Source organism: Indicator indicator, chromosome 8 (assembly GCF_027791375.1).
Source record: "Indicator indicator isolate 239-I01 chromosome 8, UM_Iind_1.1, whole genome shotgun sequence".
Lineage (NCBI taxonomy): Eukaryota > Metazoa > Chordata > Aves > Piciformes > Indicatoridae > Indicator > Indicator indicator.
In genome coordinates, this window is record NC_072017.1 from 14252635 (window position 1) to 14277399 (window position 24765).

General features: G+C 38.7%; 1 protein-coding gene across 6 annotated transcripts in view; it reads right to left on the minus strand.

Moving 5' to 3' along the window:
• TENM3 (teneurin transmembrane protein 3) overlaps positions 1-24765 on the minus strand; it is a 309130-nt gene that overhangs the window by 72381 nt on the left and 211984 nt on the right. For all 6 annotated transcript variants that reach the window (XM_054383016.1, XM_054383015.1, XM_054383014.1 and 3 more), the window contains 6 exons: positions 22078-22292; positions 14662-14872; positions 14087-14188; positions 13732-13926; positions 12287-12487; positions 6122-6307 (listed from right to left, as the gene is read on the minus strand). In XM_054383016.1, the coding sequence (XP_054238991.1) occupies positions 6122-6307; positions 12287-12487; positions 13732-13926; positions 14087-14188; positions 14662-14872; positions 22078-22292 (1110 nt within the window). The remainder of the gene's footprint in view (positions 1-6121; positions 6308-12286; positions 12488-13731; positions 13927-14086; positions 14189-14661; positions 14873-22077; positions 22293-24765) is intronic.

The window sequence follows — 24765 nt, forward strand, 5'->3', positions numbered from 1 at the left end:
ACAATTGGCTTTGAACCTGGTTAATTTTATCTGGGAATGAAATGTTTGAATGTCAAAGATCACACCTTCACCCAGACACAGTCTTAATTTTAAGGTTAAATTTGTAGTCTGGTATAATTCCATGGACTAAGGAAAAAGGGAAAAAGACAAATCTAGGAATTTTGATAATTACAGAATACATTTATACAGCAGTATTTATTCTAATTTGAAGGACAAAAATTCCTTCTGATCTAAATTCTAAAACCTCAAAAGAATCTTAAAATTTATGATGAACTCTTGGCATGAATACCTCAAAGTACATTAAATACCCGACACATTAAAACACTATAAAAAGTGGATATTCTCAGTAATTTAAACTTCAGAGAAAAGTAAATCATGCTTGGCAATATAGCATCAGTATTAAAATGACAGCGACCACCATAATTCTGGATATCCATGCTGTTCTCCCACTAACCTGCAAATGTGGAAAAGATCAATCAAGCCCTCAAATTGGTCCATGACTTACTTTGTCAAGCTCATAGTTCAAAAATATGTAGTGTAATGATATATAGCCATTTCAAGTCTTCTATGAGCACTTCCTTTAATTAACAAGACCAACAGATTTGTCTTGATGCACTCTCCAATCTTGTAAAGAGATAAAGTGTCATTTCCCTGCAGTATTTGAAATCTGTAATATAAGGAGCCCCAAGCTAAACATGTGCGGAAGAGAGCAGGTGCAGAGCATGTAACTTCGTGGAGGAGATTACTTAGCAATCCTCATTACTAGCAGTATTTCTGAGCTTACTCTGCCCACGTTCACATGGAAAACTAGCACACAAAATTGCCTGCATGTTTATCTCTAGCCAGACAACCACTTTAAAGAGTCACCAGAACAGAATCTGTACTGATGAGGCATGCTTTCGATATTATTTTTTCATAATGCTGAATATATGTTAAACTAGATGACTTTCCTCGTTTTGCAGCTTCAACACCTGAAACAAGACATTTCTTAATAAAGATTTTTTTTTTCCCTCTGGCTTGATTGGTTTGTATGTCATGTTAGTGTCATTTCATGCAAAGAAAAATGTTAAAATAAGTCTTTTGCTATCCCATGTTATCTTTTTCTCACCTAAACTTTGGGGGAAGTTCTTGGAAGATAAACCAATTGGATACCAATTCTAGATGGAATATAAACATATTTCAAGCTTTACACTTCCACAGTGGACCACCACTGGATTTGAATTTCAGCTCTATCTACAAGGTAAAAGTAGCCTCATACAAGAGTCAAAAGTAGTATGAAAGTACCACAATACCTACTTTAGTCCTCCTGAGAGATTAATACACATTTAGATCACTTATGTTTAACAACATGCTTTCCATGCATCCATATATATATTAATTTTTGACTGGAAGATAATTGTTCAATGCAATAACAATTAAACAGCTGTAACCTGTCTCATGTGTTAAGTAATGGAGCTGCAGGCAAGCTCCATAAACAGATGGTCTTATCCACCCATGCTTAACGTTAAAGACTTTTTAAAAAAGAGGTGTTGACAAATCTGAACAAGAAGGCATAGTTTTAATGCAAATTGGCTAATTTGCAATTTAGATTACATTAAAACTAATTTGGTCTATGGAAAAAAAATTAAGCTGTATTGTAAAACTGAGATGTTACACAGCACATGGATATAGCAGATTCCCCAACAGCATAATTATTTACTAATTTCATTCAGCTAACCAAGTTTAATAGAAAAGCAGCTGGAAAAGTATTCATATTTATGGAATTCCTATGACAGTTACTTAATTTTCTCATGGTACAAGCCAGTTACATCATAAAAAATAACAGACTTTCTGAAATAATAATCTGTTCCATTCTTGCAAACCAACACTTAGACAGGAGAGGGTCACTGAACTCATTGTTAAGCCAGGACAGAAAAGAAATGAAAAAATATTTTAGCACAATTGTGTTATGAAAACTTAATTACATAGCAAATTTTCAGCCAGGTTATCACCTGAGCACCAGCTGTGCATGTGTGGTCTTGTATCACATTGAGGTGCTAGTTGCACTTCACAAAGTAATACTTGGATGTTCACTGCAGATCCCAAAAATGTCACTCCCAGACCAAAAAAACAATTGTCAGGTGAATTTTCCTAGCTTTGCAGTAAACTGTTGATTTGACCTCTTCTCACGGGGATACAGGAAATGGTAAAATATTACAATTCTCAGGAGGGAAAAGAGAGTGAACAGTTTAGAAGTCTTAAATTGTTTAGTATTTGAAACACACATTGCCAGTTTTTAGTTCAAATGTGTAACATGGTTAATAGCAACAATTCTTGAGATTTGTTAATTCTTATTAGATTAATTTCCTCACAACAGTGAGCATATAGTTAGCTGCTGAACATCTTTGCTATAAATCGTTGGAAGTATGTGTTCAGACCTAAGGATATAACTCAAAGTGTGGCCCACATCAGGTGTGCTGTTGAAGATGGAGCTGCTCTGTGACAGAGATGCATAATGAAACAGTGGGTATCAGCAACACCCACATCAAGTTTACCTCATTAGTCAAACCAATCTTGGCTACCTTATTATACCTTGTTTCCAAATAAAGAAAAAAAATCTGCTTTATTTAGACTATTCCCTCACAAATCAGGAGCATATAAAATATATATGTATATTAGTTCCCAATTTCAATCTCATGATCCTCAGCCTTAGGGAAACTGTCAACTCACAGAAGTAGATGTCTAAATTTTTTCTATAAAATCACCTATGGTTTTGCTTCCCAATGTCCTCAAGTGGCCAAACAAAACCAAAAAAAAGGGTCTCTGGAAATCTAGATCACTTAGAATTTGCTTTGGCCAAATTGCCATTTGAATATCTTCAAGTATATGTAAAAAAGTAGCATGATTCAAGAAGTGATCTAGGGTTTAGAAGAGCTTCAAGAGCAATCAAACTAAGGACTATCTTGTTTAAGGTCCGCCTTTTCCTTCTTTCAAACCTTTAATGCTTGTCGACTAACAGCACGAAGAGTAGGCTAACTGAAAACGGGACTGAACAGATAGCATTTAGAAATATACAAAAATCATTAGCTGAGGTGCAAAACATTGTCACCATTTAAAATGGCATTCACGCTTCAGAAAAATACCATCATCTCTTTGATCAGATGTGTTATGGATTTGGACAATTCAGAACACATTCCAGTTAGTGCATCTATGATTAATGTACACGTATCTACCCCATTTTGTGCATCCAGCTAGAGATCTAGTGGGCTATTTCTTTCCATAAAAAGTGAGTAAGGCACAGTAAGACTGCCCTTAAAACTTACAACTTCTTTGGAATATTCGTTTCCCAAAGAAATTGTAAATTTAGGCTGCTGCAGTTTATGTGACTTGCAGCTAACAGCTTCTACAAATGAATGTATCTGCATTTCTAAAATCCTTCACACCACTGCAGCTAAATGGTTAATGTCTTTCAGAAACAAGAAGTACGCAGTTGTTACTTTTAGATGTATAAAGGGACAGTGAAAGTCCTTCATATATATAAGACAAATTAGGTAAATACTCTGCTACCTAGTTAAGAGTTGGCAGTAACATGAAATTTCTGAGTTACAAATGGAGGGTGATCATATGAAACTGGTTTTCATGGAGAAACAATCTGACATTCCTTCTGTTTTGAATTTTATTGCTCAGAATGAGCTCCTACCTACAATAGGGTGGGTGAGAGAGGCAATCTGACTCTTCATCTGCCAAGTTGAGGAGGCAGCAATTTTTAATCCACTAAGAGGAAATAAGCATTAGAAGGACCTGGTTTCTCTATAACACTAGGCTCCTGTAGAAAACAGCTTTAAGAAAAATAAATATAACAGCAGGCTACAGCCTGTACCTCATTATTTGTCCTGGAGGCTGTAAGGGCAATATAAACAAATCAAACTATCTTTACAGCAGCAGCCACAAAGTAAACACCCATTTAAAGAATAAACAGGTGGGAATACAGATCTACTTGCCCAGTGCTGAGGAAAAACTTGTTTGTGCTTAATATGTTGGAAAAATTGTTCAAGAGCAGTTCATCCGTGTAGAACTACAACCCTTGAAACGCTGCCAAGGTCAACAGCTGCTGAGACCAACAGCAGAGCGATCTGCTGAGTAATTGCTCGTTGGTGAGTTAAAGCGGTCAAGGGAAAGGCTTTATCCTACTTCTAAAGATTCACTTTATTTTATTGTTCAGAAAGAAGTTCTCTCCCCACCTCTCTACTCTCTTTGTCAGCGTGTTTTCTGGAAACTCCTAAAAAATGTTAACCCTACCAGCTCTCCCTAGGACTCTGCAGCCCCTCTCCCTCATATGTCTGAACAATCTCATTAGTAAACAACAACAAAAACACTGTGAATTATTTTTTACAGAAATCACAAATCAATCTTACTAGTTCACACTTGATTCCCTTCTTCAAAATAAAACCTTGCCTTCTTCCTGGTGCAATGATGTGGGTATCAGTAATACAGCTGTAAGAGGCCCTCATTTTCCCTGCTCTCAAAGCTTACACTACTGTTTCCTCATGCCCACCAGCGCAGCATCGCCACCACCCCATCTCTCAATCAGGCCTGCAAGCTATCCAGGAACACAGCTTGAGTTTTACTGTTTTCTAATGCTCATGCCCCAGTGATGGCTTAGCTGTGCTAACACATCCAGAGTTAGAGCTCTTCCAAAATCCAGAAAATTTTAAATTCTCCAGCCTCTTTTAGCTTGTGGATAAAGCAAATAATTCTCTATTCACATCCTTCAACTACTACTACTGCTAGATTACTGTACTACCATATTGTTTTGGCTACATCCCCTCTTTTAACTGACTCTCCACCAACTGTCTGAACAAAAAGTTATGCTTTTTTTTTTTTTTTTACTATTCAGATTATCCAGTATTTACCCATCACATAATGTTATGCTTGCCTTTGTCTGACCTGTGGCTGCCTCTCTCATTATCTATTCAGTCCACCTCTAAGTCCACAGCCATTATGCTTCCCACACTTTGGAGATGTGTCCCATAAATACCTGTAGAGCCACCTTGTTACTCCTGCCACAGCTTTTATTGAGCTTTCTGCAATGCTCCCCACACATCTAAGTACAAACTAGTCACCTCTGACAGTTAGACCACTGCCAGTTTCTTTGTCTGTACTTCCTACCTGTTGTCACGCAGTATTTTTCCCTTGTGGTTATGCTGAGACACAAACTGTTTGGACAGGATCCTCCACCTCTGTTACAGACCTGAAGTCTCTTATACAAAGGGGGATTTAGTGCGGAACAGAATTTCACAGCACTACAGCTATACAAAATCAATATTAAAATGATAAACCTTTGGGCAACTCCTCCTCCACTTTTTCTTAGTTCCCTTACTTAGAGGCACAATTCCTCATGCTCACTGACTGAGCACTTGAGAGGGACATCCTGCTGCACATGGGACATAGGGACTGTACACACCCAAGTAAGAAAAGCTCCACTGCAAAAGGCACAGTAATTTCCCAAGGTTTCCAGGTGCTAGAATTAACTTGATTACAGAAACATTGAAGCTGTAATAAGCATGGCTTCTTCTTGATCAGCTGCATTAAACTGCTGGTACATTAATTACATGTAACAAAATGGAGATAATTCTAGAATAGTGCATTATGGTGACAAGAAGATAATTTCTGGAAGCTCAATCATGTTATTATAAGGTGGAAGTGACATTTTGGTATAGGCAAGTCACTTTTTAGAGCTTTTTCTCCATAAAAGAAAGAAAAAAGAAAAACAATAGGAAGCTTCATTTCTGAAAGACATCAAGCTATCACATAAAAATAGAAAAGCACAAATCAAGTAACATATTTACAGTAAAAAAAAAAAGTAACCTCCCACTAGGCAAAAGGCAGTTAAAGAGGAAACATTGGAAAGGAAATTCTTCTTCCTCCTTTTCATAGCAAGCTAGGTATGAAGGCTTGATGAGCCATTATACAGTCATTTCCTTTCTTAAAACACCAACTCCTTTACACAGACTGACACATGCAAATTTTTTTTTTTTTAAGAATCAAGCTTCAGAGTAACATACTTCTCACTCAGAAACGGCCAGCAGCACTGGCTGTTTGAATTTTGCAATGAAGACAGGGTAAAGCATAGCCAGCCTACCAATGGTACAGTGCTCTCCGTTCCATCCCTGGCTGCATTCACACTTCCCATCTTTACAGGTGCCGTGCTCGGCGCAGCGGGGGTGGCAGGCTCTCTGGTTACAGGCTGTGCCCGTCCAGCCTTCCTCGCAGCGACACGTGCCACCCATGCACACACCGTGAGTGCCGCAGTCCACTGAACAGATCTCTGGATTTGAGAGGAGAGATGCAGAGAGTAAACACGGGAGAGGCAAGGTAGGCGTTAATTAGCAGCACTAACATTTTAATTCAACATATGAACATATTTCAACACAAGAAAGGCAAAAATTTTTGAAAATTAAATCAACAGAATTTTACTGTGAAAGGCATTTTCAGGTAGGACCCAGCAGAACATGGAGTACAGAGCTTGATCTCTGTGCTAATGCTCACTTAGTTATCTGGCAGACTCGGCAGTGCTTAAGTGCCCACGGTTCTTCTGTTGGCTCTGAGTAATTTTCAGTCACATATTTTTGTGATCACATATGTCTTAAGACTAACCTTTTGTGGTTGTAGTGAGGTGGAGGTCAGTCTCTTCTCCCTAGAATCAGGTGATAGAATGAGAGGCAATGGCCTGAAATTGTGCCAGGGGAGGTTTAGATTGGATATTAGGAAAAATTTCTTTACTGAAAGGGTGGTCAGGCAGGTTGCCCAGGCAGGTGGTGTTGTCACTGTCTTTGGAGGTATTTAAGAAATGTGTGGACATGGCACTTCAGGACATGGTTTAATGGCCATGGTGACCTTAGGCTGATGGTTTAGCTTGATGATCTTAGAGGTCTTTTTCAACCAAACCAATTCTATGATTCTATATGGCACTTAGACCTACTACAGCTTGCTCTGTACTCATAGTTACCAAGGTCATCATGTATTGTGAGTAAAAATCTAGTACTAATGAAAGTTTGTTTTAGCAAGGTTTCCCCTCCCTATCATGCTCCCTGTTTACTTCCAAAGTAAAAATGTGCCATTTATGACATATTTTTTCATTATAAAGAATCAGCCCTAGTGAGACAAATTAGTACTATGCTGACATACTGACACATCTGTTAAATATAAAAGATGATTCTATTTTACTTTCAGTAAATTTGTACCAGTGACAGCTATGAACAGTCTGGTTTAAATAATAGATTCTTAAAAAAATAAATCAACATACAGCAATTTAACCTGTCATTTATATATAGTAACAGGATTTTATAACTGATAGAACAATTGAAAAATATGTTAACAGCCACAGGTAGTCAGAGGCCGAACAACACATGTTAAATCTCAGTTAATACAAGATGATAATTCAGGCTGCTACATTTTGCATTTAGAGCTTTGATTCCTTTAGTCAGACTCCAGCAAATTTTACTTCTAAGCAGACAACAGAAATACAAGACGAGATACAATTCAGCCTGAGGAACATCTTTAGTTCCTTGGTATACAGCTGGCTATAACCATGCACTGGTTCATGGAAGTACTGTATTTAGTTTTTGATTTCTTGTGAAAAGACAGCAAAACAGTTTAGTTATAAAAGTCAGCAATTATTTTCAACAGAAAAAAAAATAAAGAAGCATTCAGTGTTAGAAAGGTTTTCCAGTTTCCCACTCAACAGTGTTTTTGTTCTCCCATAGAGTGTAACCCTCTGTCTCAACATGCTGTGGACCATTAAACACAGTATCAAGGAGCTGTGATATTTCTCACAAGAAACAGCCCAAAACCTTTATGGAGAAAGACAGATAGAATTTCCCTTACAGTATTTCTGAATTAAATTTGTGATCGAGAGATGCAAGATGGTTTGATTAACAGGAGTCACAAAACATAAATGCAGCTTCAAGAAAGAAAGGTCTATTTCTCTTCAATCTAATCAATTTTCATTAGGGTAAAGGTGTTTATCAGCTTTTAGCACACTGGCTTTGAGCAAGGTGCGTCAATCTTTGTAATGAACTTATTAATTAGAGTTAATTTAATTGAAGTGGAATTGAAGGGCTAATTAACGAACAAACTGCTGATGAAGATAGAGGAAAGCTCTGCTGAATTCAAACCTATAAACCCCTGTTGGAAACAACTCTTTTTTTTTTTTTAATCTTTAGCAGCTTAACAAAATGTTTATGGTTAAATTTACTTCTTTACTGTACTACTCAGAAGGTCATTTTGCACAATTTCAGCAAACAGTCTGTGCTCATTTTTACAAACCCCTTTCATGAGCTTGACACTTTTGAAATATTTGAGAAGATCAGAAGTATTTTATGTTATTTTATTGGCCAATCCTTCTTTGAAACATAAGTAAAAGATGGAGCATAACTGAATGATCAAAAATAGCACAGAGGACACTGTGTCAAGAAATAGAGGGTCTGTGTTTTGCCTGAGAACTAGAAAGGATGTCTCACAAATGGTCCTTTCTAGTGCTAGAAATGTTCAGAAGATAACTTTTTCTTCTAAACAAATTTAACAGAAGACAACATTTTCTTTTCTCTGTCACTTTTTCTTGCATAGTTGGAATTCTGTCTTTTTACTTTTGTATGTATGAAGTACCACAGAGCCTCACCAGGAAGTACATTTGTTTAAAAAGATGGTTCCTCATGAAAAAGTTATATTTATTCATAAGCTGGCATAAACCCAGCTAGCCCATGTGTTCACTTTTCATTAACAAAATCATCTGAGTTTTTAGATGAACTGTTTTAGACAAATATATGTCTTACAGTTAGACATGGCTCCTCTTTTGATATGGGGCTACAAAACAATATTCTAAAACCTCATATTTGTCAAAAGGCTGCTGTCACGCTTCATAAATATCTAGGTTCTGCTCTCTGTGATAGTACCTCCAGTCATTTTCTCCTTTTGTTTCTAAACTCAGGGTATGGTTTTAATAAGCTCAGTTTCAGACTTCCCTCTGCTTCTTCACTCCTACCAACTCCTTCCACCCCGGCAGCTTGCACCCTTCCTCAAAAGCTGTTTAGGATTCATTCTTGCATTCCTTTTGCCTACAAATTGCTACAATGTCTGTTTTCCAGAAAATACCTCCAATTAGCTGGTGAGATTTTAGAAATGTGAGTGTCTCTAGTTTCACTAGTCTAGTTTTAAGTTTTTATATATCAGGTATGATGATACTCAGGTGAAGGAAGTTAAAATATACTGTTCCTGTTTAGCCACCTATCCAGGGCAAAACTACAGCAGATGCTCTATCACCTGATGATCCTTCCATAGCCAGGAAGGCAGATCAGGAAAAGGAGAGGGGATCCACAGGTTGAAATGCAAACGGATTTAATGAATTGGCAAAACTAATATTGCAATACCAATATGAAGTATATGAAGTTATATCATGCCCTGACTGTCATGACCTTGTTATCATGGGGGACTCCAACCACTCTGGTATTTGCTGGGAAGACAACGCCGCAAGGCACAAAAAATGCAGGAGATTCCTGCAGTGCATCGATGGTAACTTTTTGACACAGGTGGTGGAGGAGACTACAAGGAGATGTGTGCTGCTGGAGCTTTTGCTAATGAACAGAGAAGGTCTAGTCAGGGATGTGAATGCTGGAGGCAGGCTTGAATGCAGTGACCATGAGATAGTGGAGTTCAGGATCATGCGAGTAAGCAGCAGGTTAGTAAGAAGGATTACAACCCTGGACTTCAGGAGAGCCAACTTAAATCTCTTCAGAGACCTACTTAGAAGAATTCCATGGGTTACAACTCTAGAATATAAGGGGGCTGAAGAGAGCTGGTTAATGTTCAAGCACCACCTCCTCCAAGGTCAAGATCAGTGGGTCCCCATCAGTAAGTCAAGCAGGGGAGGCAAGAGACTTACATGGATGAGCAAGGAGCTTCTGGAAAAACATAAATAGAAGAAAGAAGTCCACAGTATATGGAAAAAGGGACTGGCCACTTGGGAGGACTATAGAAGCACTTTCAGACTATGTAGGGGATGCTACAAGGAAATCTAAAGCTTTCTTGGAATTAAATCTGGCAAAGGATGTAAAAGACAACAAGAGCAGATTTGGCAGGCAGGTTGGACCAGAGGTCCTTCCCAACCCCCACCCATTCTGTGATTCTAAGAGCTTCTTCAAGTACATTAGCAGGAAAAGGAACATCAGGCAAAATGGGACCGCTGCTAAATGAGGTGGTGACATGGCGACAGAGGATAGAGATAGCCTTTGTTGCTTCAGTCTTTACTGCTAAGGCTGGCCCTCAGTCCCTCAAGGTCAGAGAGAAAGTCTGAAGGAAGACTTTCCCTTCATTAAGGGGTTATAGATTACCTAGACAAGCTGGACACCCCACAGATCCATGGGCTCTGATGAGATGCACCCGCAAATGCTGAAGGAGATGGCTAAGGTCATTGCTATGCAACTCCCTATCATTCTTAAAAGTCATGGAAAATGAGGACTGGAAGAAATCCAGGGTCACTCCAATCTTCAAAAAGGACAAGAAGGAGGTCCCAGGAACCTACAGGACAGTCAACCTCACCTCCACCCCTGGAAGTCATCTCTAAGCACACAGAGGTAAAGAAGCTTGTCAAGAATAGTTAGCATGGGTTCATGAATCATGCTTGACCGATTTGATAGCCTTCCATGAGGGTGTGACCAGCTTGGGTAGATGAGGGGAAAGCAGTGGATATTGTCTACCTCAACTTCAGCAAGGCTTTTGACACTGTTTCCCATAACATCCTCATAGGTAAACTTAGGAAATATGAGTTAGAAGAGTGTACAGTGAGGTAGATTTGAGAACTGGCTGAATGACAGAGCACAGAGGGTTGTGGTCAATGGTGCAAGGTCTCATTTGCAGCCTGTATCTAATGGTGTTCCCCAAGGGTCAGTAGTGGGTCCAGTCTTGTTCAACATATTCATCAATGGTCTGGATGAAGGGACAAAGGTCTGGATGAAGGGACATAGCGTACTCTCAGCAAGTTTGCTGCTGATATAAAACTGGGAGGAGTGACTGACACACCGGAAACCTGTGCTGCAATTCAGCAAGACCTGGACAGGCTGGAGAGCTGGGCAGATGTAAACCTCATGAATTCAACAAGGGCAGGACCTGGTCCTGGTGGACAAGCTGACCACAAGCCAGCAGTGTGCCCTCATGGCCAAGAAGGCCAATGACATCCTGGGGTGCATTAAGAAGAGGGTAGCCAGTATGTCAAGGGAGAGTTTTCTCCCCTTAACTCTCCCATAGTGAGGCCACACCTAGAGTATTGCATCCAGTTCTGGGCTTCTCATTTCAAGAGAGAAAGGAACCTACTGGAGAGAGTCTAATGGAGAGATGCAAAGATGCTTAGGAAACTGAAGCGTTTCTCTTACAAGAAAAGGCTGAAAGATCTGCAGCTCTTTAGTGTGGAAATAAGAAGACTGCATGCATAAATATCTAAAGGATGAGGATAAAGAGGATGGGGTCAGTCTTTTTCCAGTAGTGCCTGTTGATAAGACAAGAGGCAACAGCTACAAACTAGAACATGGGAGGTTTCACTTGAACTTCTTTACTTTGAGGGTGTAAGGATGACAGAGCACTGGAAGAGGTTGTCCAGAAAGGCTGTGCACTCTCCTCCTCTGAAGACTTTCAAAACCCACTTAGACACATTCCTGTGCAACCTGATCTAAGCAAACCTGCATTTGCAGGTGGGTTGAACTAGATGATCTCCAGGGGTCCCTCCCAACCCCTACCATTCTGTGATTTTATGATATTCAGTCCAGTGAACACAGAGTGGTCAGAATAAATGGGAAAACAGTCTGTGGGAGCAGAACGATAAGCAAGCCCCTTCAAGGATGGGGAGAAGCAGCAGGAAAAGGAGGAGGAGGAGGAGGAGCAGAAGCCCCCGTTCTCAGCAAGCATCTCTCTTTGTAATGAATGTAGCATTTATGGTATGGGATATACCTGTGAGCCAGCTTGGGTCAGCTGCTCAGCTTAAGTTCCTGGCTGACTGGAAACTGCTAATGGCCTGCAGACCACAGCTGGCCTATGAGTCTATCCCAATGAAACCAGGACACTAACAAATACATTGATTTTCAAATACTTCAAATTCATCAATTATTTTGAACATTTGAATCAATTTACATTTTATACTGAAGTAAACACAAAGATTTCCATCAGGACAGCAGATCAGGTCCTAACACAGTAATGTCATTAAAATGCAGCTATTCAAGATATTACCATTTTACAAAATGTGAGAGCTTTTAACCCTTACCATTGGAGCAATCTGGACCTGTCCAGTTAGGGTCACAGGTGCAAGTACCACTCTCTTGAAGGTAGGTGCCATGGCCAGAGCACTGGTCAGGGCACATTGTCTTCAGGATTTCACAGTTGCTGCCACCCCAGCCTGGGTTGCAGTGGCACTCGCCGTGGATGCACATGCCGTGGCTGGAGCAGGCTGGGTCCAAGCAATCAGCTGTGGAAAGACCAGAAACATCAGCTTAAACTTGTCATTCCTAACCACAGCAATCAACCTATAGATGCTCATGGCACTTTTGGGCTTAATCCACCTTGTGAAACAGGCAGCACTGCACTCATCTTACTCATCAGCCTTAATAGGTTGAAGCTCAGAAGTTCACCTTTGTTTCACGCTATCTTGATACTAGCCTCCCTTCTCTGGTTACAAGGTAAATCAGCAGGAATTGTAAAGACATCTCATTTCCACATCACTTTCTGTACTGTGAAATTTGTGTGTGTACACAAATGACATCGAGACTACCACTGAGATAATGGAGAACATTTCAGGGTTTGCCTTTTTTCCTGAATTACAAGATTGGCTTTGGGTCTTGAACAACTGATCTCTGTTCTATGTAACAAGTGTTGAATTCTCCACAGCACTTGCTACCAACTGACCCTCCCAATCCACCACTGCAGAGTTCTGACAGCATAGAACCCTCAACTTGTTTCACAAATAAATGAGTTGCATACTGTCTATCTGTCTTAATTCACTTTAGTGTGCTTTAGATGACGAGATTTAATTTAGCAATTTGACTCAATAAAATGTTACACTTGTAGGGTCAATGGTCTGAAAATTTAATTCCAGAGACTTAATTGCATTACTTTGTATGTGGAGATCAATAAAATCAATTTGATTGAGGAAGAAAATGGTGCTTTTTATTCCCTAAAAAACAGAATGGAAGATGAACTGTGTTTTGCAGCACACCAGAATGAATATTATTCTGCACGTCTCTGGACTATAAAAATGATGTGTCATTTTTCACTCTGATGCATTTGAATCAGCACTTTCCACAATGTGGTTGGTGGAAAATATCACTAATAAATGCAATACCTTAATAATTTATTCTATACTGTGAAAATTCACTAAGTCTTCTTGTACTCCAACACCTAGTTTTTGTGTGCTTTCTTCTTAGCTGACCTCAGCCAGAAAAAATAAACATAAATACACTGGAAAGCAAAAAGATGTCATACATTATTAAGAAGGATTACTTAAGAAGGAATAAAGTGTAATAGTTTTGTAGAATTCAGTGATACTAGTGATTCCCAGAATCAACTTTTAAACTTTTAGTATTCTAAAAAGATTTTTGAAGAGACACTATTAGTGTGTATGATCCAGATCCAGCAAAGCTGTTGTAGCTGGATGCATCAGATGGAAACCTGATCAATGATAGCAGTTGCTGGGGTAAATATTTACTCATTTACCTTCCTCACAGTTTTCTCCTTTGTATCCAGAGTTGCAGGCACAAGAGCCCATGATGCAAATGCCCCGACCCCCACACTGGGGATCAATGCACTGCGTTGTAGGCACGTCACACTCGGTGCCCTTCCAGCCGCTGTAACACAGGCAGCGTCCTTTGGAGTACTGCCCATTGCCGCTACACAGCACCGGGCAGGCTGCTGTGAAATAAAACATGGCAGAAAAATTAAAATCAAGTTCTTCACCAAAGCCTTATAAAGGAGAACATCTAAGAAGCAAGTTACATGCCAGTTGCTTCCCCAACGTATTTGTCTTCCATCTGGCTTAAATGGACTTGAGAAAAACACCAAGTTGATTTACCTCTTGAACAATCAGGGCCCAGAAACCCAGGAAAACAATGGCAGGATCCAGAAACACATTCACCGTTACCATGGCAATTTCGGGGGCATTCCACCACAGACTCTAAGGGGGAAAAAAAAAGAGGATATTTCACAGACACTCACTGCATGAAGTACCTACAATTTGAATAACTACTAAGTGAGAGCATGCTCTCGCTTCCAGAGAAGTGTTTATGTTTGGTGTGTTTGAAGAGCATGAATAACTGTGGTTTTCTATTGCTCATGCCTCTAGTATTTTAGGACACTACATTCCAATATATTGTAACAGGAAAACCATCAGCTCCATACTTAAAATCCATGCTTCAAAACAGCATTCTCCTTTCAAGCACTTTTTTACAAGTAGGTACACCCCTTATGACTTAGACCAAGTAACTAATACAGATATTCTGCATTTTGTTCTGAGCAGCAAATAAAACGCTATGAATGGAAAACCTGTGAAAAAAGTCAGATCGTTTAACTATGAAAACTTATCTCTATATTCCAAAATACCCTGACCAGAGCCTAGTGTTTGATAAGAACTTTGAAGATTATGCTTACCTATAATTATGGTATTAAAAGACACCTGCTCCGCATTTTTCCCATCATTATAAAAGGCCAGATGCCAGATGCCAGAATCCAAAAACTGGATAAAACCTGCCTCGTGGAGACTGACAGACCTTGCCTGCCGCCCTGCTCGCTCTGATTCCAGCAGGTTGCGTTGCTCTCTTGCTATCAGCCGGCTGCCATCCAGGAGCTCCACAAAGTCGTACTGCAGGAAGGAACAGACAGACACTTGATGACTCATAGGATGGCCCACAGCACCACCAGCTTACCAACAGCAACCTGACAATATGCTTGTATTCTGACCAAGAGTTTCCTTCGGGAGAAGGGAAGAAGATGCTGTAATCAACCCTTGCTTATTTCTTTGCCCCCTTAGTCCTCATGCTTATTAGTGTAGCTTCTGCAGTGACATCTAGCTAGTGAAGCTACTACATATATTGGAGGAAGAAAACATCAGTTGAAATGAATCTGCAGTCATGACTTCCACCTGAATTACAGGAGAGCTATGTGTTGTATGTGTGTTAAGAATAAAATCCAACACCAACAATCTACTTTTCATTTAGTTTCAGGTGAAGAATTAAATTGTTCAGTCCCCGTTTTGGACATTCTGGAGTTCTGGAGGAATGAGAGCAAGAGCTTTACACTTCCTATTATAGAAATCCAGAAGAGAACATGGAAAGCATAAAACATTGCAATTTCTGAGAATGATAAACTGACAAAATACAGTATCTCAGATCAATGGACAGTACATATTGTAGTGTTAACAAAAATCATATTGTTAACAATCATCCACCACTTAACCAGTAGGGCTTGGAAAAACATAGCAGCATCTCAGCTGATAAGCAAGCAAACTCACAAATCAAGGTTTTATGCCTGTTAATTTTAACCTGCACTATATAACACCTGTAGAGCTACATCTACTCTGGATCCTGTGCTGATTTACACTATCTGGGAGCCCACCCTCATAGATGGAAAGATGTCTTCTGCATGTTTACCATGTAAAGATCAGTGTGTATATAGCAAAATCAAAACATACAGGAAAACTAAAGAGTGTTCTTGCTTGTGGTACAGAGTTCCTGCTCTTCCTGCCAAGTCTGTTCATAGTTTCACTTTGACACATATTTATTGTATGAAGTGAACCATGCCATGTAACCCTGCAATCTTCCCACCCATTTGAGATCTCTCTCAAATGGAATTACATCCACAGCCTATTAAAGTAAAGGCCAGTATGTGAAATGGCTGCATCACCTGAACTAGGATAACATCGGTTACTGGGACCGGAGAATCAGTGGTTTTACACCCTGACTCGAGACCTACACAAACTGCTCCTGGGACAAAAGAAAATGTGATAGCCTTTGTCCTGGAACAAGGATTTAAGTACTTATGTTCTCTTCTTGAAATTGCAGGCCAAAATTCACTGCTGTTGTAAGAATGTTCCTCTCAGGTAGACAGACTTATTTTCTTACCACTCAGGGTGCAAAAGCAATGTATAGCTAATATGCCTCGATCAACACTTGAGATACTTTTCCAGCTATGTCTGAACAAGAAGAATAGAACATAACATGATTAAGATGTGCAGAATCCAGTACATTGGTATGCTGTTACTATGAATGGGCATGCTGCACCACATGAAAAGAAATGCAACTACTATTGGAGAGTACCAATTACTCAGAACCATTCAACATGCTCATTTGTCAGGGAATTAAATATTTATCTTATTTTGTGTGAGAGAGAGAAAAACAGGTGTTGGTTTTTTTTTTTCCTTTCCTCAAGAACATTTCTTTCTGGTCATATTTTTCACTAATATTTTAAGAAAGAGAAAGCTCACAGAGTTCTGAGTTTTAACTAATAATTTACGGACATTGGAAGTGACCTTGTAAGTTGTATGGTGCAGAGGATCATTTTTTGTATGAGGAGAATTCCAGATGAAAACCATGTTTTTGATACAGGAATAAGTGAATACACTAAATTGACCACAAAGAGTATACTAATGGCAGAGAAGCATGGTACAATTAATGACTTCGTATTTGTAACATAGTAAGGACATATGCTGTTATCAGAACACCATTTTAGATTACATTTTAAAAGAAATACAGAAGGGAATTTACTGTTCTGTCTGTCCTCCAGCAAAACACAATAATTATTCTTAACCCTTTTAGAGTTTCTGTTTGTTTGTTTTTGTATTTGGGACATGGTAAGAGAAACAGACTTATAAAAACAATTATCTTCGTAAGCAAAAAAAGATACCATTTTTATTTTCCTCTGGTAAGGATAAATTAATTATCTCTATTTTGAATCTAAATGTACTGATTTTCCTTATCATCCCATTTGGTTTTGCTTTAAACCAAAGTTCCTTTTTTATTCATAAAGTCTCTTTAAATAAACATATTGATTCTCTGGCTGCAAAGGAACTGACATTTTTAGAATGTGTCACAAAGACTTTCAGGCTCGCATTGATTGGGTTTTGAATGGATGGCCACTGTCAATTATTTCTGGTTGATTTATTTATGATTCTCCAGAAAAAGAGAACTATGCATCTTGGATTGGTTTGTGACCCACAGATAGTGGCTGTGCTTGAGACTGATTTTTGTACAGAGTTTACACAGAAACACAAACAAAAATTCTGTCCAGATTGCAATATATAAAATAATTTCCTACATGCTGTATCCCTATCATTTTGGATTATGGGACATAAGAAGAGTTAAATTTGCTGCAATCTGTTATTTTATGATGAAATGCTAAGAAACTGATAGAAATGGTTTAGATACAGTTGATCTTGCTCCAAAACAAAGGTATAAACTAAAAGATTTTTTGAGACATCTCCCAAGTTCTTTCTACTGTATTTTCATTATGTCCATTGCAGTGTCAGAAGAATTGGCATCAGACTGATGCAAGCTACGGAAAGATAAGATTCCTCTTACTCTTACTGTCTGGTTTTAAATGGATACAAAATAAAAAAAAAAAAGGTGGATAAACAGGCAAAGGGTCCAGGAGAGCAGTGGAGAACAAGAACAAGGTGGAAAACGTAATATGCAAGTTTTGCATTACAACCAAAGGTGACAGGGATAGAAGGCAGCCATTCTAGTAACAAGGAAGCTGTAAGGAGAGAATAAAGATAGTGGTGTGTGATTCTACATGTAGAGTATCATAGGCATATGAGCAAAGATTATGGAGGGGGACAGCTGGTAAGGAAACTTTCTGAATGCTGGCAGAGTGCAGGTAGTAATCAGTTCTCTATTATTTAACATAAGATCTAAAAATTCAAAAACTGACATCTGAGAAACAGGCAGCAGTTGCTCGTTTGCATAAATTCTGTTATTAGCACTTGTCACTCTGTGACTAGGAGATAAGGGCAGAAAGCATTCAAAAGATGCAGACATGAAGTGATATAGATGGGTGAGATCCTACTTTTCAAAGTCCGCATGAAACAACCCCTAGCTTTACACATCCAGAGATGGGCTTTGAGCCAACTTTTATCATTCTGGTATGAAATGTTGGGAGCTATGGTAGACGAATCTACCATAGAAATACTAGTTTTATGATTAAGAAAAAAGACTAAACCAAAACAACAAACCAGACATGATTAAAGCATTGTATGAAACATAAACAGTAGCAGAAGTAAAACATCTGCTATCTTCTGTGCTGTTCTGGTCTCCCCATATTAAAAAGGCTGCAGTAAAATTGGGGAATATTACCCAATTTATTGGAAAATGACAAGGATGATGAAAGGATTGAAGCAGGTTTCACACAAAGAATGACAAAAGAGACTAGAAAAAATACAGACACTAAATATATATAATAAATATAAATAAACATATATAAATCAAGGGTGGTGTGGAGAAGAAATATCTGAAAACCTCTTCACTGCCTCTTCCAAAACTACCAACAGAGTCAAACTAAAACTAGCAATATGCTGCCTCAAAACACGCTAAGGAGCACAGCGTGAGACCTGTAGTTAAGCCATGAAACTCTTTGCTGCATATGTCAGGCACTAAAAGCTTCCATAGGTTCAACAATGATTACTCAAATTCACAGGCAAAAAAGAATCTATCAAACGTTGTAAAATACAAAGACAGCACCTTCGACTCAGGAAACCCTTCAGCCTTTAAAAGCTGGAGGACGGGAGAGCATTGTAGGAAGAATAACTACAAATCTGTCATCCTGTTATATTAATCTCTGGGTATCTGCTAATAGCCACCATCACGGACGGAATGCTGGGCTAGATGGGCCTTTGATCAAATTCAGTGTGAATACTCATGTATTATTCTAATATGCTCCTATGACGCTAAGTAGGTGGCAAATAAGTTGCCTTGTCCAAAGGAAGGATGGAGTGAAGCCCAGAATTATCTTGTTACTCTGCCCTTGCCAGCTATGCCTGGCTTGCAGTTAAGGACTTTTGACGGCACAAGCCAGAAGTGTTAGGGGAAATAAGAAAACAATAAACAGATTCATGACTGCAGATCCCGTAACATTCTATTAGACGCTTTTTTGCCTAAATACCTTGTTTTGTTTATACCATGGAATGGTTTGGGTTGGAAGGGACATCCAAAGGTCATCAAGTACAACCCCCTTGCAGTGAGCAGGGACATCCTGCATTAGATGATGTCACTCAGAGCCTGACCTTGAATATACTCCCCAGGGATGGGGCCTCAACTAACCTCCCTGGGCAACCTGTTTCAGGGTTCCACCACACTCATGGTAAAGACCTTGTTCCTAACATCCAATCTAAATCTACTCTTGTCTAATTTCAAACCATTGTCCCTTGCCCTATCACCACAGGCCTTTGTAAGCAGTCTCCTCTCCAGCCCTCTTGTAGGCCCTCTTCAGGTCCTAGAAGAGTACTATTAGGTCTCCTTGGAGCCTTCTCTTCTCCAGGCCCCCTCCCAGTTCCCTCAGCCTGTCCTCGTAGGAGAGGTGTTCCAGCCACGTGATCGGTTTTGTAGCCCTCATCTGGACCTGCTCCATCAGGTCCATGTCTGTTCCATGTTGAGGGCTCCAAAGCTGGACACAGTACTCCAGGAGAGGTCTCACCAGAGCAAAGTGGCAGAATCACCTCTCTCGATCTGCTACTTTGGTAAAATACGTATTTTACCAGTACAAGCCATGTCCTCATCAAAGTCCTCCGATTAGGACTGTTGCAGAAAGGCCTAAACTGTTGTGAAATATTTTACTCCTTTTTTTTCTTTTTCTTATGTGCAGGAGCATGATCACAGCTCCCCTCTTGCAACCACTCACTGGAACTGCATTTTTAGGCAATGACATACATTATTTCAGGCACTAAACCAAACATCACTGGGTTCAACTCTGAATCTGGTACATTCTGATCACCTTGTGCTCTTGTGAATCTTCATCATCCTTTGAAGTTCTCTAGGGCACTGATCAGTAAGCATGTCTAATTTTTCAAGGTGTCAAGTGTCAGTCAAATGGTTTGTAAAACGACTCTAATTATACACCAAGCAAAAATAGGACAAGAGAGCTTGACCTATATCCCAGGAACAATGAATCCAAAATGTCAAAGAAACTACAGAAGATATAGTAGCAGGATTCACATGTGATTTTGTGTCTGTATCATACTTGCACATGAACAAGCAATTGGGCAGTGGGAATCCAAAGGGAAAGGAGTCTGCATTACACAGATGATGGGAAACAGATTTTGCTATCTCCTTTTCCTGAGTTTTTTGATAAAGGGCACCCCTATTTCAATCTTTTGCCAGGATAAGGAATCAGGTAAAGATCATTTTTCATAGACTTATCTATTTCCATAACCTCTCACATAAATGCACAGTCCAGATCAGCATCTTCAGTTTTATTCACTCTTGCCACAATCCCCCTAGCTCCTGTTATTATTGTTATCATTGAGATGGCATTTGTATTCAAAACCCTTATTTCCAATGGCTGATAACTTTTCTGAATCAATTTTCTTTGAGCTAGAATTTCTCGTGCTTGTTGTCTGCCTGAGGGTGGGTGTTCATATATGACGGTCTGAGGAAAACCCATTTAATCATTTTTATGAGGATTAAATTTTTAAATAAACATAAGTGCATTTTCTGCATTCAATCATTTGTAGTTTAACAGAAACTAAACTAAAAAAATAAAGCGAATACAACATTCTGTGATTTTAGCTGCATGAAACTCCTTTGCTGACCCTAGTTCTTCCTCTGTTGTTTGTGACTGATAGATAGGTGATATTGGCAATATTTCTGTGCTTTAGGTCTTTTAGATGTTATGTCTGAAGAAAACAAAACAAAACAAAAAACCACAAACAACCAACCAAAAAAATCAAACAGTGCAATCACATGCAAATCACAATTAAAAATAGTGGAATTAAATTAAAATAATGTATTTGAGTTTTGTAGTTATTTGTTTTCTGTGGCAACTGCATATCAGGCATAGTCAGCCAAGCTTCATTCCAATTATTCCGTTATGTTGCTATACTTAAAGAGTTGTGTCCAGGGCAAATTCACACACTTAGAAAAAAATCATAAAAATTGTCATGATGTTGCATAATACTCTAAATAGCATAGAAGAGCATAAGCTCAACTCCCTTTTCAGGTGGAAAAATGACTCAGAGCCAGCACTTGGACTGAGCTGAAAGCAATCTAAACTTAGGGAAGCTTATATCTTGACAGTAAAATCTGAATACAATTGATTATAAAATGCAGTCTAAGAAAATGAGTCTCCCTTTATTCTGCAGAAGACTATTCATTCTTTCATAGTTTAACTTTTCTGTAACTGCAGATAAAAACTGTTCATTTGTTACTATGCAAAGGCATGACCATATACAACAAAAAAGTGTACTTAGCTTCTGAGGGCTGAAACAGAAGAAATCCCCTGGGACACTTAAGAACAAATTTTCAAGACACTATATGTACAATGAAGATGGATAATTTTAGAACCCCGTGTTCTTCAGAGACACATATTACATATTTTTTCTTTTGTGTATTTATTTAGTGAGGCACCAAGCTGTAAACACTGTAGCATTTGCTGTAGAACTGAAACTTTCCTGAAAAACTCATTTGTTCTTGCTTGGAAATTTGGTTAATGTGGCCTTTGCCAGGCATGTGACATGTGCAGCATGTGCCACATGTGTGGCGTAAGATGCTGGTTTAGTGTGTTCAGGATTTTAAACACGTCTATATACCACAGAAGAAAAATTCCGCTTGAAACAACTCCCTATCTGAAGCATCATCATTGATCACAGCATTCAGAACAGATCATAAGTAAGAATGCTCTCCCTCATTTAAGATCCCATCAATTGCAGCATTATGGCTTGGACATCACATGAGATTGATAAAGCACAAAATGTTAAAATAAAAATCAGTAGATCATAAAAGGCTATAATCCTGAGAAAGAAAAGATACAAGCTCATACTTTTCAGTAACGTGTCCAGCTTTTAAGGCAAACACTTCTCACCTGAGTGTGTGAAGGTGGCAAGCCTTTGCGGCCATATACTCCAATCAGTGCATCCTTCTGAAGGGATATGTTGAATTTTAGAAATTGTGGCTGATCAATGAAGAGTTGTGACCTCCAAAAAATCCCAGGGGGAACCTCTTGTATTGCTCTTCGGCCTATATCAAGTTCTCCAGAATCTATAGTGTTGTTTTCTTGTGCAAATCCCCCTAATTTTCCTGACAGGTTAGAATAAGAAGAGATAAAAAAATTAGTATTCCTTTCTTGCTTTCAATCATCCCTCATACAAACCATCAAATATTTAGAATCATGGGAGATAAACTGTTATATGACAATCTTTCTGAATATAAGATCCCAGGGAATTTACGGATAAGGAAATAAAGTGGCAAAGATATCACAAGTATCTACCAAAGAAAAACACTGTAACTTCCCTAAGCACTAGCATTACGGCAAGTGTTTTAGGATCTACAGGAAATTAACTTATTTATTAATTAATTCATTCCTTTTCTCAAGCATTTTAACAGGAGTTTTCCAGCATAAATGCTCACACTAAAAATATTTAAAGTAAAGGGAAACAGAATAGGAAGAATAGATATACAAACATAAGTGGTCAAAATAACCAATATACAGTCTTTTCTACATTAAATGAGGACATTTATACAATATTTAGAGTATCTACAGCTCTAGATTTCTATTTTTTTATGTTTGTGGTTCCTCCCTAAATAGGCAGTATTTCTTGCTCCACTATGTATATGTCCTTACACCTTCTTGCCTCCTCACTCCCTAGCCTCAGCCTCACGCTTATCATCACCTCCTAGTCCACACTGTCTCCTCAATAAAATGTGTAACTGCATGTCAAAATCTGGTACTCTCACTGCTTTCCTGTATTATGAATATGCATTTATCCTTCAGGCCAATTACTAGGAATAAGAACATAGCACTGAAAGGCATTAACAATTTTTCTCTGTAAAGCATCTGTGCGACTATCAGTCAAGCCTTAGGAGGCCAGTGATGATGGCTTGGACATGCCCAGAAGAGGGAAAGAAGATGCTAATGTGCAAAAGACCTGTGATGTCAAATACTAACACTGAACAGCTGGACTACTGGTTCTGGCATTAAAAAATAAATAAAGTCTTAAACATTATTTACTTTTAAAATCTGGGATGGTTTAGATGAATTTTCATCAAGTCTGTATGAGGACAAAGACTCACATCTGATGCTCAGACACTAATTCCATACCATGCAGCTGGACATGGGCAGTCTTGAAAGTTGGTGCCAGGGTCAAAGCCCACTTCAATCCAATGGAATCAGTGCTGTCAAATCCAGACTAAGATGCAAAGATGCATTTAAGAAGCTGCTTACCAACACTTCAACTCTGGAGTAAGCAAGTAATGCCACATTTAGACAGGTGGCACATGAAGGTGAGCTTTGCGTGAAAAAATATAAAGAAAGCTGGAACTATAGTTACAATCCTACAGTCTACTTTTTTAACCAATTTATACTCTTTCACCCCCAGCAGCTAGTCTATTATAAAGTCTTAACTGAACCCATCTCAATGTGATATGCATGTTCAAGCTATGCTGATTTATTTGCATAAAAGTGTTCTGATAGACTGACAACGCTCTGCTGCTGCCCTGCCTTTTACATTTTGAATCCCACATTATTCATCATTTGATGGAATAAACTGACACAACCTTTTTGCAAACATTTAGACTTAAAAAAAAATAGATTACAATCTGAAATGCCAGGTGAGGTCACAGATTGATCCTTGCCACATTTTGTGCATCCAAGATGAACAAAGACTGCTACTGAATTAAACAGGTACAGAAGCACTACTGAGAGGCTTTGAGTGGGGGCTTGTATCATCACCAGATCTGTACCACAACAGTGTTGAAGTCACTAAAAATGTCTCATCATATTGATCAGTAGTCTGCTGAGAAGAGACAGTTTAATATCTGATCTTGGAGAAACCTTTTTTTTTTTTTTTTTACACTTTTCAGGATGAGTTGCTGCTTTTCTAGCTTTGGACATAACCTTTCACAATATTCACGTTATTCTAGAGGATGGAGTTGTATTCAGGAATTTGGTTCATTTAAGCATTTATTTCTTACCACCCCTTTCAAATTTAAGCATGTTGTGTAGTATAATTCCCACACTGATGACTGGTATTCACTAAACAATAAACACTTATTTGCAGTATTGATCTGCAGTTTTTCCTATTCATACATTTGAAATGACAAATAAGTACCTCTTACTACTGAAAGACAAACTAGACAGCTTGAGCAAGTACACTTTATCAAACATTATGACCAGCTTGCCAGGAATGCCTATTCCTGGGCTTCAACACTTATCCTTAGCAAATAATGATCCTACAGATGACAAATTCTTTACCAGAATAGATGCACTTTTTACCCATGCCTTTTTAATGCCACACCACCTCTCCCCAAATCATCACTATATGTTTGCCCTCCTAAGAACACGACATTAATTATTCTTTGTTCCTTGTTGTACTTCAACGGACACAAGAAAATAATCTTAGCAGCATCATAATTTCCTTTTTGACTTTCTAAATAGTAACAGTTCTTATATCAAAATATGAAATGCCACATTTATTCACAAAAATCCATACTGACAGAGCAGTCCAAATAAGAACCCAAATTTTAATATATTTAGCTTCCGGAATATTTTCTC